The following is a 13,546-nucleotide window of genomic DNA, read 5'->3' on the forward strand; positions in this document are numbered from 1 at the left end:
CGTAATGGTCTAACATTCAAAAAGATGGAGGATATCCAAGGCAACAATTTTCACATCGCTTGGCAGGTTCCACAGTACGTCTTCCTCACTGCGGGAGAAGTCATGTTCTCCATCACTGGTTTGGAGTTCTCCTACTCACAGGTAAGTCCATCAAATGTCTTGTACTTTAAGCTTGTGTCCATCAATTTCTCATTCTTATGCTTTTGTGTGTAGGCACCAGCAAGCATGAAGTCTGTTCTCCAGGCTGGATGGCTCATGACTGTGGCATTTGGAAATGTCATTGTACTGATTGTGGCAGAGGGCGCCGGGATGGAACAGGTAGGCAGCGGGCTTTCTTATAAACACCTTTATGGTTTTAATGCATAAATTCTGCACTGACAAACTGATTTTGAATCTACAGTGGACAGAGTTCCTACTTTTTGCTGGTCTTTTGGTGGCTGTCAGCATCATCTTCTCCATCATGGCCTATTTCTATACTTATGTGGATCCAGACCAGCTGGACAAGATTTTCAGAGAGGACACAGACGATAAGAAAGTAGAAAGCTCTGATAGTAAGAAAAAATGAGGCCATTTCCTTGACTGACATGCCAAAGCAAACCAAGATGTAGCAAAATGACTGGGCTTTGTTATGAACAATTCAAATACATTAATTGCCAATAAGCTAATTAACTTCTTTCACATCAGATTGTTGTAGCTGTGTTAACACAGTTAGATTATTTTGTTCCAGAGCCTTTATGTGGCATTATGCTGATCTCTACTGCTCAGGGATCATATTTCAGCCGAATTAAGAGAAATTTACTACGCTGACGGAATTATTATTATGCTATTACATGGTACCTTACAAAAAGAAATCTGTTTTTTTTTTTTTTTGGAGTTACAAAATGCAATCGTTAAGAATGTGATGAACACTACCTTTCAAAAGTTTGAGGTCTGTAAGATTTTTGTTTTTGAAGTCTCTAATGCTCAACTAAGGCTGTATTTATTTGATCAATAATACAGGAAATTGTGAAATATTACGATTTAAATAACTGTTTTCTATTTTCATATATTTAAAAATATCATTTATTATGCCTGCCATGGCTAAGCTGAAGATTTAGCAGCCATTACTTCAGTCTTCAGTGTCACATGATCCTTCAAAACATTTCTTATTATTATCAATGCTGAAAACAATTGCTCAATATTTTTGGGGGGATTCTTTGATGATAGAAAGTTTCAGCGCTTCTTAGAAACAGATTTTTTGTAAAAAGTAAAAAAAAAATGTTTTTAATTTAATCAGTCTTTGCTGAACAAAAGTATGAATTTCTTTAAAAAAAAACAATTGTGTTGTTGTAAGTTGAAAACGTATTACTGACCCCAAAATGTTAGTGAATAAACTTCTATAATATCAGCGTCTAATGCCATTTGCACATTCCAGCTCACATTTGTACATTGTTTGTCATTCTTGCACTATTCAAATGAAATTAGTTTCTAAATAAGTTATTAACACAGGACCCTTGTGATTCCATGTACTAATATGAACAGGATTGGGAACTCTGTTGTCATGTGTATGTGTGAGTCATGAGATATAATTATAATATTATGCATTATATATGCATTATATGCAATATTATTACGTTTTACATAAGTTATTTTGGGTCTGGAAAACAAAAGTGTATTAAACATTGTTGACAACTAATGTGTACAAAAGGAGTGATGGATTCAAAAATAATTAGCATGTGATCTTTTATTTATAAAAATACTGTTCATCTAGTACAGATTAAGAGTGAAGTTCTCTTTGCCGACACATGATTAGCCTTGTAACTAGAGCGATGACATCAGGGTGTACCAGGAACTGGAGCATGTCATTGGTGGATATGTGCAAACCAGCACCTCCTCCTGATGTTCCTGGACTTATCACTTCCCGATGTGCATGCTGACCTGATCTTTGATGAAGTTCATTGTCACTTCTTGGTTCATCTTCATCTTGGGATGTACTTTGGCACCGTGATGGCTCATTGTACTTGTAACAAGATGTGTCCTTTGGGCAGGTGCATTTGGGTTTGTGAGCCAAATGAACAGGAATGAGATGAGGTCCGAAGGGAACCACAAAGGAGAGAGATGTTTGAGTCTTTATCAGTCCGCTGGAGTCCCGTTTTCCCAGCTCTGCTCTGGGCTGGTCTGCAAGTGAGGCAGTGCCTTCAATATCATCTCTCCTCTTGTCCATACAAGCCTTTACTGCTAGGTTCAAATACTGCATGTTTTCATCATGTGAAGAAACTCCATCCTAAGAAACAACAATCAAGATGATACACTGTACTGTACAGTTAAGCAGTTTCATCTTTGGCATTCCAAACCCATTTCTACATGTTTCTCATTCAAATAATCTCTCATCATATGGCTTCAGAAGACCTGAAATGCACAAATGGTATCACCGTTGGCAGAGATACTTCAAAATGTCTCCTTTTGTAATGTAACAGCACATGGGTTTAAAATTACATGGTGGTAAGCAAATATGACGACATCATTCATTACATAAATATTCCCATGTGCTATTAATGTAAAAAAATTATTATAGAAAAGCAAATTATTTATTAGAAAACATAGCACTGACCTGAGTCACACTGCACAACATATGAAGAGTTTATTTGCAAAAACATAACTTTTTATTTTTATTTTAATTTTCAAAAATCATGTTTTTTATTATGTTATCATTAGTGCTGTTAATCGATTAAAAAAAATTAAAATCACACATTTTTCTGAAATTAATCGCGATTAATCCCACCTAACATTAAAGTTTTTAAATATACTTTTATATTGCAATAATTTCCCATTCAATATTCAAATTAAACGTACAAACAACATAAAGACAGTATTTTTAATATTTGTTTAATGGCATCTTTATTTTTATGACTGAAGGCCAGTTTTACTGATACCAATTAATACGGAGTTCCCTATAAAAATGTTTCCCCCTAATATTGAACCATTGACTATAGCCATTCAACTTTACATTATAATTAAGAGAAATCAATTTGAACATTTATTAGACTTTAAAAATAACTTCTAATTTAAGTGAACTTAATTAGAAACAATCTTCACATAAACCCATTATAATAAATGTACCCCTCAGCAGAAATATACAGAAATTGAATAAAGTTATCAAACACTAAATTCTAAACTAAATACAGATCAATACTTACAGCTTTATAAAAGTGATTGATTTCCTCTTTTTTCTTCGCCTTTTTTGTAACTTCATGACTTAACTGATCACGACATTGCATGCCCGTAGTTTCTTTTGCGATTTGTTATGAAATGATACAGGCTATGCGCGCGCCGGCACCTTTGTGCGTGTATTGAAGAGCACGCGCTACTAGCACAGTACAGTTTCCGTGCTCGATGGGCTCTTTAATATTACATTAATAATGTTACATGCATCTATCTGCACACATCATTACATCTGCGTCTGTCTTTTTATTATTATTTTTTTGTTGCAATTTTTAGTGCGTCTTGTCTTTTCCCCTGCTAACTTGTACAATATACATTAACCGTGTGCATATTAAATATAAATATATTAATATATAATAATAATTTAGACATTTATTATTATTTATTACACTAATTGTAAAATTATAAAGGTAACATAAAAGTATAAAAAGTCTATAACATAAATAACAAATGTCTCCGAAAGGAATCCTTTAGTGAAGTTTGTGTTGCTTATGTCATTTAGTTTTATGAAATCCTTTTTGATTTTTTTTTTTTTTTACATTTGGGGGTTATTGTGTTTTTATCTTTTTTTACATTTTTAATGTAGCCAACAGCACATCAGTGCTACAGGAGATTATCAGTGCTATTTTCTGAGAGACCCTCAGTAAGAGATAAATCTTTTACCTTTTATCTTACAGTTGCTCCAAAGGTTAAGGAGACACATTACAGAATTAAGTTTAGGATTTACCCTGTTAGTGATTTAATACAGAAAAGATTTCAATTTTAAGTGGACCCATGTGGTTTTTCTTATTCTTTTCCTGAAACACTTGATCATCTATTCTTTTACTGAGATGTTACTTCTAAATTCTGGTTTTATATTCATAGTTGGTTAATAATAAATGCACTTCTTGTCAAGAAAAAATTAGCAGTTATGAGTGGGGTGGCCAACCCTAGGCTCCGCCCCTGCATTAAATAATTTTAACGCATTAAACTGAAAAAAATGTATCGCCTGGAATGCACAATGAAAAAACATGATTTTTGAAAATTGTCTCTGTTTTTGCAAATGGACTCTTCATATATTGTCCTAAAATTGTATTAATCTTCAGTATAAAATGTGTGTATATACTAGACTAAAGATAATGTCATTTATCTGTCATCACTTACAGTATTATAGATTCTCTTTTTGTGAGTTCAGACCTATACAGAATATGTATACTTTTTAAAAATGGATTTGTGTACGCATAAACTACAAAAACCTGAAAAGTAAAACTCTCTAAATTAAATGGTTACCAGTTCACCAGTTCACCACCATTCAAAATTTGGGGTCTGTAAGATTTTTTTTATTATTTATTATCTCTTATGTTCACCAAGGCTGCATTTATTTATTTTTTAAATAAAAATTAGAGTAATATTGTGAAATATTGTTACAATTTAGAATATATTTTATTATAGTTTAAAATGTAAGTTTTTCTGTAACAGCAAAGCTGAATTTTCAGCATCATTACTCCAGTCTTAAGTGTCACATGATCCTTCAGAAATCATTCTAATATGCTGATTTGCTGCTGAAGAAATATTTCCTAGTGCTTAAAATGTTTGTGGAAAGTGATACTTTTTTTCAGGATACTTTCAGGAATAAAAAATGAACAGCATTTATTTCAAATAGAAATCTTATGTATCTGTGTCTGTATGTGCTGGAGTGAATACCTCAGTAGGATTGAGCCAGTGGTCGTTGTTGTCTAAGCTGGGGGCTGTTTTCAGGGCACACACAATAGTCTTAGTGAGAGCTTCTCCTACTCTGGCCTCATCGTCCATGTCCTATGGCACAACGAGAAAAACAGCCTTGTGATTTTAGCATCTCATTTTGATGAAAAAGCAATGATATTTTATAAGAAATAATCCAGCAGAGCCATAAAGTGTCTTTTACCATCTCAATCCAGGAGTTCACACTGACAGTCACTGGATCCACTGACTCCACATAGTGCCACCAGTGTCTGGGGACAAACAGAACCTGGTGAAAGACAACAGCAGTCAGTCAAAACTCTGAAGATATTAACAGCATGTCAAACAATGACCTGCTTTGCGTACTTATACTGTGCGTACTTGTGAATGTACAGATGCACTGACTGCTATTGAAAGTGAATTTTCGGTTTATCAGTGAAAAGTTAAATTATTAACTTGAATTTCAGATGCTCTTAGTACTTTGCTCCTCTTTTGTTTTGACAGCAGCACTCAAGCTGCATGAACTACAAAAACTGTAAAACCTGATGACCATTTTCTCCAGAATGATCCAAAGATGTGCATATCGTAATAGTATGTACCACCAGGTGGCAGCTGTGCTCTGTATAACATCACATCATTTGGGTCATAAAAAAAATCTATATCCTAGCAATACTTATGAGACTAGATGGGGTCAATCGATTTTCACATACAGTGGTTTTTAATCCAAGTAAAATCTCTATAATAACACCAAAGGAGTAAACAAACGTAGCCAAATGTTAATTGTTAATTGCTCATGGAACAGATGACATGGAAGCATTATTTAAAGTGGGCACTCAGTGAATGTATTACTTTATTCAAAGAAGAAAATTAGAGAGGGTTTATTATTTAGTTTTAATTTTTGATTTGTTTTAGTAATTGTGTGTGCTTGTTATTTTTTTATTTATAATATTTTAAATAATTGTTAACATTTATTTAGCTTTACATTATTTTTTTCCATTTTACTCATTTTATTTTATTATTCATTTGACTTTATTTCAGCTTCATGTCAATTAACAAAAACAATTTTAATTTTAGCTAAAAATAACAAACCTGGTTTCCTAAGACTGTAAAACAAGAGTCATATACACAAATGCCTTTCAGAATATCAGAGGGTTAAAAACACTTTTTACCGCTAACATTCCAGAACTCAAGGTACATTGCAAATACAAAAGTTCTTCTGGTGATTTTTTCCCCTGTATTTGCAGTGAGAGGCAGCGGAGCAGTGTTAGCTCTCTCAGAGAATGGAAGTTTGTGTCTCTCGTCTTCATTAGTATGCTGTGAAAAGTGTGAGTGCTCCCGGAGAGTACGCTTGCTGTGTTGGACCGCCGCTAATTGCCTTGCCACCGTCTCGCTTCTCAAAGAGCTTGATCAGAGAGGTTTCTCACACGCTGCTGGAATCTGAAGGAGGGGGATGTGCTACAAAACACACACAGCTTTATTCTGCTGCTGTCTGATTCATCTACGATCTGCTAAAATTCGCACATAGGAGACTGATTGTTGTAATACAGGATCCAAACACACTCAGGGAACGATATTTTGAATGTTTTGGATATGTACCATCATTGACTTGACTCTACAGTAATTTATGGACAAATCTATTATTTGACCGCGACTCCACCGGGCTAGGACACCGGCAAAGGATATAAGTATCGCTTTTTATTTTTATTTTTTTTCCTTTATATGTTTACTATTGAAATGTTGTTGTTGTATGCATTTGTCAATTTTATTTAATTTCTGTATTTTCTTAAATGGGTGTGTATAGAGTATTTACAGAGTGTTAACTTTTCGTTTTAGTTACTTTTTCTTATTTGTAAGTCGCTTTGGAGAAAAGCGTCTGCTAAATGACTAAAAGTAAAAGTAAAGTAAAGTAAAGTAATTTCTGGTCTGAGAGTGACTTCCTGCTTAAACAGGAAGTAATGAATACCAAAAAAAAGTTAGAAATGTATATATGTGAATGGAGAATGTATGTGTGTGAAAGCAGAAATGTATGTATGAGAATGGAGAATATATGTGTGTGTGCGAGTAGAAATGTATGCATGTGTAAGGAGAATGCATGTGTGAAATCAAAAATATATGTATGTGAAAGGAGAATGTATGTGTGTGAGAGTGCCAGAATGAATTATGGCTTGTACAGCTCCTCATACACTTGTGTTATTTTATACTATTCTAAAATGGGGCAAAATTAGCCAGTGAACAGATCTACATAGAGGCAAAATTTTAAAGTGGGCGCACAGTGAATGTAGTACTTTATTCAAAAGAGAAAATTGCAGAGAGATTTTCAAAATCAGATGCATGAATGATTAAATCACCAAAAGATAAAAAAAAAAAAAAAATGATTCATTTGACTGTACAAAAATAATAGAATTGAGAGTTGTATACACAGTGACGTACGATAACGGTAAATATTCCAGAAGTGCTTAGTGCACCATTTTCATTGTCATGTTGGATTATATTGTCATAAAATTATAAATATACTGTAATTTTTAGTAATCCCACTGTTATTTTAGAATTTTTCCATTTGGTTTTAATTTTAGTTTAAGTTTTAGGTATTTTGTTCTGTGTTTTTGTAATTTTTAAAATATCATCCTAGGATGCACCGGATACACCGAATTGGTAGGTGTTGTCCAAAACTCTTGACAGGAAGTGTATTAGAAAATGTCATATTGGCCTACCTGACCAGGCTGCAGAGTGACGGTGTGGACTCGAGCTCTTCTGAATGCTGGGAACTTCTCTAGGTCTGGCCGGACGACGTTGACCTGGCTGAACACGCTGGACTCCTCGTATGGCATACGTGTTGGGTAGAGGCAGTGTGTGTCATCGGGAGGAAAGAGATGCCATCGTTTTCTGGAGAAAGAATGACTTTGTTAAAATACCATTGGAGTTTGTGCCCAAATAAATATATCAGTCACGAACATGTCATTATGTTATAGGAACGTTTATGAGCGCCAAAGTTTTTGGATGGCTTGTAAAAAGCGTGAAATGGATTTATATTTTTCCGTCTACTGCGCTAGCCAAACAACTGCCAGAACGTCAGTTTCTAGACGAATTAGCTTTAATTGAATTAGTAAAGAAAATGTCGCGTGAAACATTTTTAGCATGCAGGTTATGCATTTACTCAAGGTGCCAACCAAGCAACTGCCATTGAGACGAATGGGAATGCTTATAGATTTCTCAAAGTATCATGGACCTCCTCACAGGAGATATTATACAATAATATGATTTCTGTGGCAGGCTATCTTGACACGAGGAGTACCAATAAGCAATTACAGAGACAAGACAAGCTCCAGAGAGAGATAAGATGGAGGAGAAGGTTCTTCATTGTCAGGTTCTGCTTCCCTCAATGGAGAAAATAACATATCTCAATAGCTGTTCACATCACTGCTCTTTCCGTTTCTCATTTGCTCTTTTGAATGCAGAGCAAAAATAGCTTTCTTTCAACAGCTCAGGATTGGATCAGGAACCGTAACATAAGACGAGATAGAGCTCTTGTCAATATTTGAAGGAGTCACATGGTGTTGTTCTAAACCATGTTCATAGAATAAGCCAAATTGGCAGTTTTGCCTGGGGCTTATCTTGTTCAGGAGTCTATTGACAGTCGGTCATCAAAAACTAGTTTCATCTAGTCAAGAGTTCATACTGGTGCACAGAAATACAATAAAACAGCAGTGTTATGGGTTCTTGTTTATTAAATGGTGACATTCACCTCCTAAAATTGATTTTCAGGGGCATTTATGAGGGCATATTGTTTCTAACATATGTCAAATACTTCAATTGAATCTACTACCTACTACATGACAGATTTCACTGAAACAGGCGTCTTTGTGACAGGTCTAGGATCTGTAAATTTAAAAAAAGAAGCCTAAATCTAGCATTCTTTGTGTCTTTTACACAACATGGTGAGATGTCTTAACTAAAATAAACTAAAACTAAAATCAGTAAAACTGCTTTTGTTAATTAAAAAATAAAACGTTATGCAAATAAATAAAAATGTTTTACATGAAAATGTTACCTGTTTAAGTTAAAGTTATAAAATTGCTAAAACTAAAAAGGAAATAAAAATAAACGAAAGCTAAATAGAAATATAAAAAATGAATAAAATGACAAAGGCACATAACAAAAAGACTAAAGCTTTAACTAAAAATAAAATGAAAACTGAAAACATAAAATAAAAACCAATAGAAAGTATGGATAACTGCAATAACAAAATATAATTTTTATATGAAAACATTTAAAATCTTGCCTGTTAAAGTGGAAGTCATTTAAGTAAATTACTAAGTAATAAAATGACTAAAAATAAAATAAAAAATAAATCAAAGCTAAATAGAAACATAAAAACTTAATAAACATGACAAAAGCACATAAACTACTAAAACCTAAACAAAAATGAACTGAAAACATATATAAAAATAAAAGCTAATTCAAAATATTAATAAATACAATAAAAAATACATAAATGGTACTAAAGTAACTCTGAAATGGAATATGTTAGCAAACTGAATAATTGAAAACGGAAACTGCATAATAAAAATGCTAATACCTCTGGCCTGTTTGTCACTTTTTGTGGAGTTTTTGCCCCAAAACTTGTGTAAACCTTGTCTGAACCTGGTTCTTACCTGCCTTGGATCTGGAAGACAAGATTGCAACCATAAGAGTCAAGGTGACAAGGAGTGTTAGCACCCTGTGTCCCAATCCAAAGTGTGCTGTCTTGTCCATCTCGGCCGGAAAAGCCAAAGTCGGACCACACCACATCCTGCAGTTACAATGTTTGTGGTTACAAAGAACAGAAAACAATTTGATTGCCTACTGATGTCAATTCTTTTCAATACAACAAACAAGAACCACTCAGAGATGCTGCCCTTGAAGGTAGATAATAAAACCATTACCATGTCCAGGGGACTGTAAATGAGATGGTATGTAATCAAGCCCTCAGCAATGTTCAAACTACCCTATTCATCATTTAAGAGAGGCCCTTGTCTGCTCTCGATGCCCTGGCTGGCAGGGAGAATATTGGCACCTCATAAGCATTTATTATAATTTACAAAAAGTGAAAGCTAGAAATGAACATTAGGTTATTGTTCCCTTGGCTGGGAAAACAAAACAAAATAAATTGGCACAAAATATCCCTAAATGTCCACAGAATGACAATGATGTGCCATAGGATGTGTTTTATTGAAATAATAAAACAGAAATAATTGATTAATTGCTCTTCATATCTGTTATTCCTGGTGCTGTGAGATGTTGTAACAACTTTAGGCTAATAAACAGTTTCAGAGTGCTCATAAAATAAAGGTAAGCATCCTCGGGAGACAAGGCAATACATACTAATGAATATTCAACTGTGTTTATTGCTCAAAGCTGATGTCATTGACGTGCCCCGTGTGCTGTAGAGCGCCACTTCATGAAAAATTGGTCGCTCTCAAGCATAACTGGCATGCGGAAAAAGGCAAATGGGTTAATGTAGTGCTTGATGAGGTCTGAGAGTATGATTGATGGTGGGAGAGAATGAAAAGAGTAGTGTCTTATCCATTTATTTTTATTTTCATAAATACTCTAGAATGTGCAATGGCAAAATATAGAATTTAATCAAATATAAGAATATATATTAAAATACAACATACTGCTTAATAATGATATAATAAATATTTGAACAAGTTAAGTAATGGAAGGGAGTTGGCACGGTTTACCTGAAACATAGCAGGTTTATCCTGAAAAAGCTGGGCAATGTACTTGTAATCAGCATAAGCCCAGAATTCTTTGCAGTGATGGTCAGAAAATGGCCCAACAAGTGATTCATCTTCATTGGCAGTCCAGGAAAGAAACTCTTTAATGGTTGCTTCAATGTAGAAACACTCTGTTTCAAAAAGAGGAGCTGGGGCAAACAAAGCAAACAAAAGCGAAAAGTAATTAATGATTTATTCTAAGAGGGTTTATTCAAATTGGACACACTGGAAAAATCCTTGGATAATTTAAAATGATTTTCAGCAAATTAACTTTATTTTGTAAGGCCACTTAAATATTGAAATGGCTTATTTTTCATATATACTAAATCACCACATCAGTTGGCTTGATTTGAAGTCATAAAAACTAGGGTTTTTAATTATAACTGAAAATTGTTGTTTAAAATTTAGAAGTACAGTTTTGTCACAGCTCTGTCACCGCTTGACATTTCATGTTCACTTCTCATATTTACATTTCACTTCAGTAAAAATGTCTAACAGTTGTGATGGACTGTTAGATGTTTCCAGTGGTTTGCCATAACTATTTGCCAGAAGTGCCAAAGAACCTGAAGTGGCAAAGCCTCCACTGGTAGCAAAGGTTTCTGCAAGGCTTCACACTTGTGGCAATTATTTGTGTCAGACTGCTGCAAATGTATCACAAATTAACTTCAAAATAAAGCTAAATTACACATTGTGATAGAGGACATCTAATAACAGAAATAACTGTGATTTCTGTTGACACTGTAGGGGAAAAGTTACTCAAAGCATTCTAAGAAAATCTTCCGCCATTCAGTACACGACCTTGAGAAAGTATTCACACCCATAACTACCTGTCAATTCAATTTAAAAATTATGTCCTGGGCAAATGGAGTTCTTCTACTCTGAAGATCTTGTTAATACCTATGAGAGGCTGTGTGATGTTTGTGGCTTACCCAAATCCTCAGTCCTTTTCCCAATACGGAATCGAAGCCTCTTTGTAAGGCAAGTTGACAGATGCTCCACAGTCCAGTGTAATGCTGGCCAGTCTGTGGTCATGTTCAGGAACACAGCAGGTTTCTGTAGAAACTGGACAATTCTCCTCGCCTCTTCTGGGGTGAAGGGTTTTGAAGCCATTCTACATAAAAAATAATGAAATAAGGATGATTAAGATGAGTGGATTTTGTCTTGTACAACACAAATCTTATCTTTCAGTTAAACTGTAGGAGCTTCTCTTTAAAGCATTCAGATAAGCACATCACAGTCACTCAAGTGAATCACAAAGTCAAAACCATATCTAGGTTTAATCAGCTAAAGTTAGTAAGTGACAACTATCAATAGAACTGACAACTTTACGTTAGTTTGTGCGTGTGCAGCCTCTACATAAACATAATATTCTAATTTACTGCAAATATGTACATTTTTGAATCTACACACACGTAAGCACACCGAAAATCAATTTTCCAGCTAGTAAACAAAACTCACGTGAGACTTGCCGCTGTTTTTTCTCGCTCAACACACGGGAAACGAAACAACGGCCATGTTGGCTCTACAAAAGAGCTGTAGTCTCCTTTAAGTTAATGACATAGTTGATCCAACATGGAGAACAGGGACTTTCGGTTTCACGCGTTACGTCAATTCCGTCTCGACGTAACGCATGCGCATTAAAGTTTGGAGCATAGCTGAGCGTGTCATCGGTTGTTTTTGTTTCGATGGGCAGCTGACAATTGAACGACTGCCCTAGTTTTTTAATGTGGCATGTTATAGACGTTGCCGGATAGCATAAAGGCATTTTAAAACGTGATCCCCCGCCTGTTCAATGGGTGCCGTGGAAAGCACCGAAGGAGAAAGGGAGCCTTTGCTGGTTCCATTCCAGCCGGCGACAAACACACAGCCCTTGTCGAGTAGGGTGTACGGGAGAAGATGGTTTGTTCTCACCATGTTTTCATTGTTGGGTTTTATGCAAGGACTTGTGTGGAACACCTGGGGCCCGATCCAGATCTCCGCCAAACACGTGTTCGAGTTCTCCTCGACAGATATCGCTGTGCTGGTTATGTGGGGTCCAGTGGGTTACCTGCCCTGGCTGTTGTTTATGTGGTTGATGGATAAGAAAGGTTAGTTGTTTTGGTTTTAGTTTTGTCTATACAAACAAATGATAATCAATACATCTGCCGATATTCAGACATTTTGTTGATTGTGATATCACAAGTTAAGTTACACATAATAGCCAGAGCCATTTCAATGTGTATTATGTGTACAAATTCATTTTATTAACAAAAATTTAGCTCTGTATCATTAGTTAGGTGATCATGTCTATTTTTTACATGATGTTCACTACAACAGAGGGCTTTCAAACCATTTTTAAGGACACATCCAGTTCCAAACTATCATTTGTATTTACAATTGACTTAATCATAATTCTATACAACAGTCCTATTTAAATATTACTGTGTTTTGTTTTATATAAAAACATGTTATATTTCTGACAAAAGTGTTCATGTACCAAGTACCTTTTTAAATATCTGAATATCTACTTACAGATTACATTCATGTGGCCAGATGTGTGACTCTCAAAGTACATCATTTTGGAAAAGAAAAATAGAAAATTTGGGGATAATTATGTTTGATACAATGCTTTATGTTGGTTAGATGAACCACAAACTGCATTGAAAGACTCTTATGTCAGGTGAAATAAAAAAGTAAACACAAAAAGGTAGCTCATCACATGTCAGGCCACAAAACCAGTTCCCTAACATCATATGACACACATCTTTATGTAAGCCTGGCGTCAGAGGATGGCATTTTTATATTCATACTTGTCTTAACAATTTAATGAGTTTCTAAGATGAGGAATTTACAGCCTTGGAGACCTTGAATGTAATGTAAAATGGACATAAAAATATCTAATGGTAAAA

At 34.8% G+C, this 13,546-nt stretch overlaps 2 protein-coding genes across 4 annotated transcripts in view; one reads left to right on the top strand and one right to left on the bottom strand.

The window, feature by feature from the left end:
• Positions 1-1,706: 1,706 nt before the first annotated feature.
• Positions 1,707-12,278, bottom strand: LOC306876666 (HSPB1-associated protein 1 homolog). Of its 2 annotated transcripts, none has more exons than XM_079428006.1 (8): positions 12,117-12,278; positions 11,588-11,769; positions 10,623-10,807; positions 9,552-9,688; positions 7,611-7,782; positions 5,105-5,188; positions 4,885-4,995; positions 1,707-2,263 (listed from the first exon to the last, which is right to left on the bottom strand). In XM_079428006.1, exons 2-8 carry the CDS (start codon positions 11,766-11,768, stop codon positions 1,757-1,759), a joined length of 1,377 nt encoding a protein of 458 aa, XP_079284132.1. In that variant the 5' UTR covers position 11,769; positions 12,117-12,278; the 3' UTR covers positions 1,707-1,756. The 2 variants fall into 2 exon arrangements, with proteins under 2 accessions (XP_079284132.1, XP_079284133.1); XM_079428007.1 differs by lacking the exon at positions 12,117-12,278 and adding an exon at positions 12,051-12,112.
• Positions 12,263-13,546, top strand: part of LOC306876665 (solute carrier family 49 member 4-like) — a 55,660-nt gene continuing 54,376 nt past the window's right edge. For both annotated transcript variants that reach the window (XM_079428005.1, XM_079428004.1), the window contains exon 1: positions 12,263-12,745. In XM_079428005.1, coding sequence (XP_079284131.1) covers positions 12,451-12,745 — 295 coding nt within the window. In that variant the 5' untranslated portion in view covers positions 12,263-12,450. The remainder of the gene's footprint in view (positions 12,746-13,546) is intronic.

This window comes from Barbus barbus (genome assembly GCF_936440315.1).
Source record: "Barbus barbus genome assembly, chromosome: 11".
NCBI lineage: Eukaryota > Metazoa > Chordata > Actinopteri > Cypriniformes > Cyprinidae > Barbus > Barbus barbus.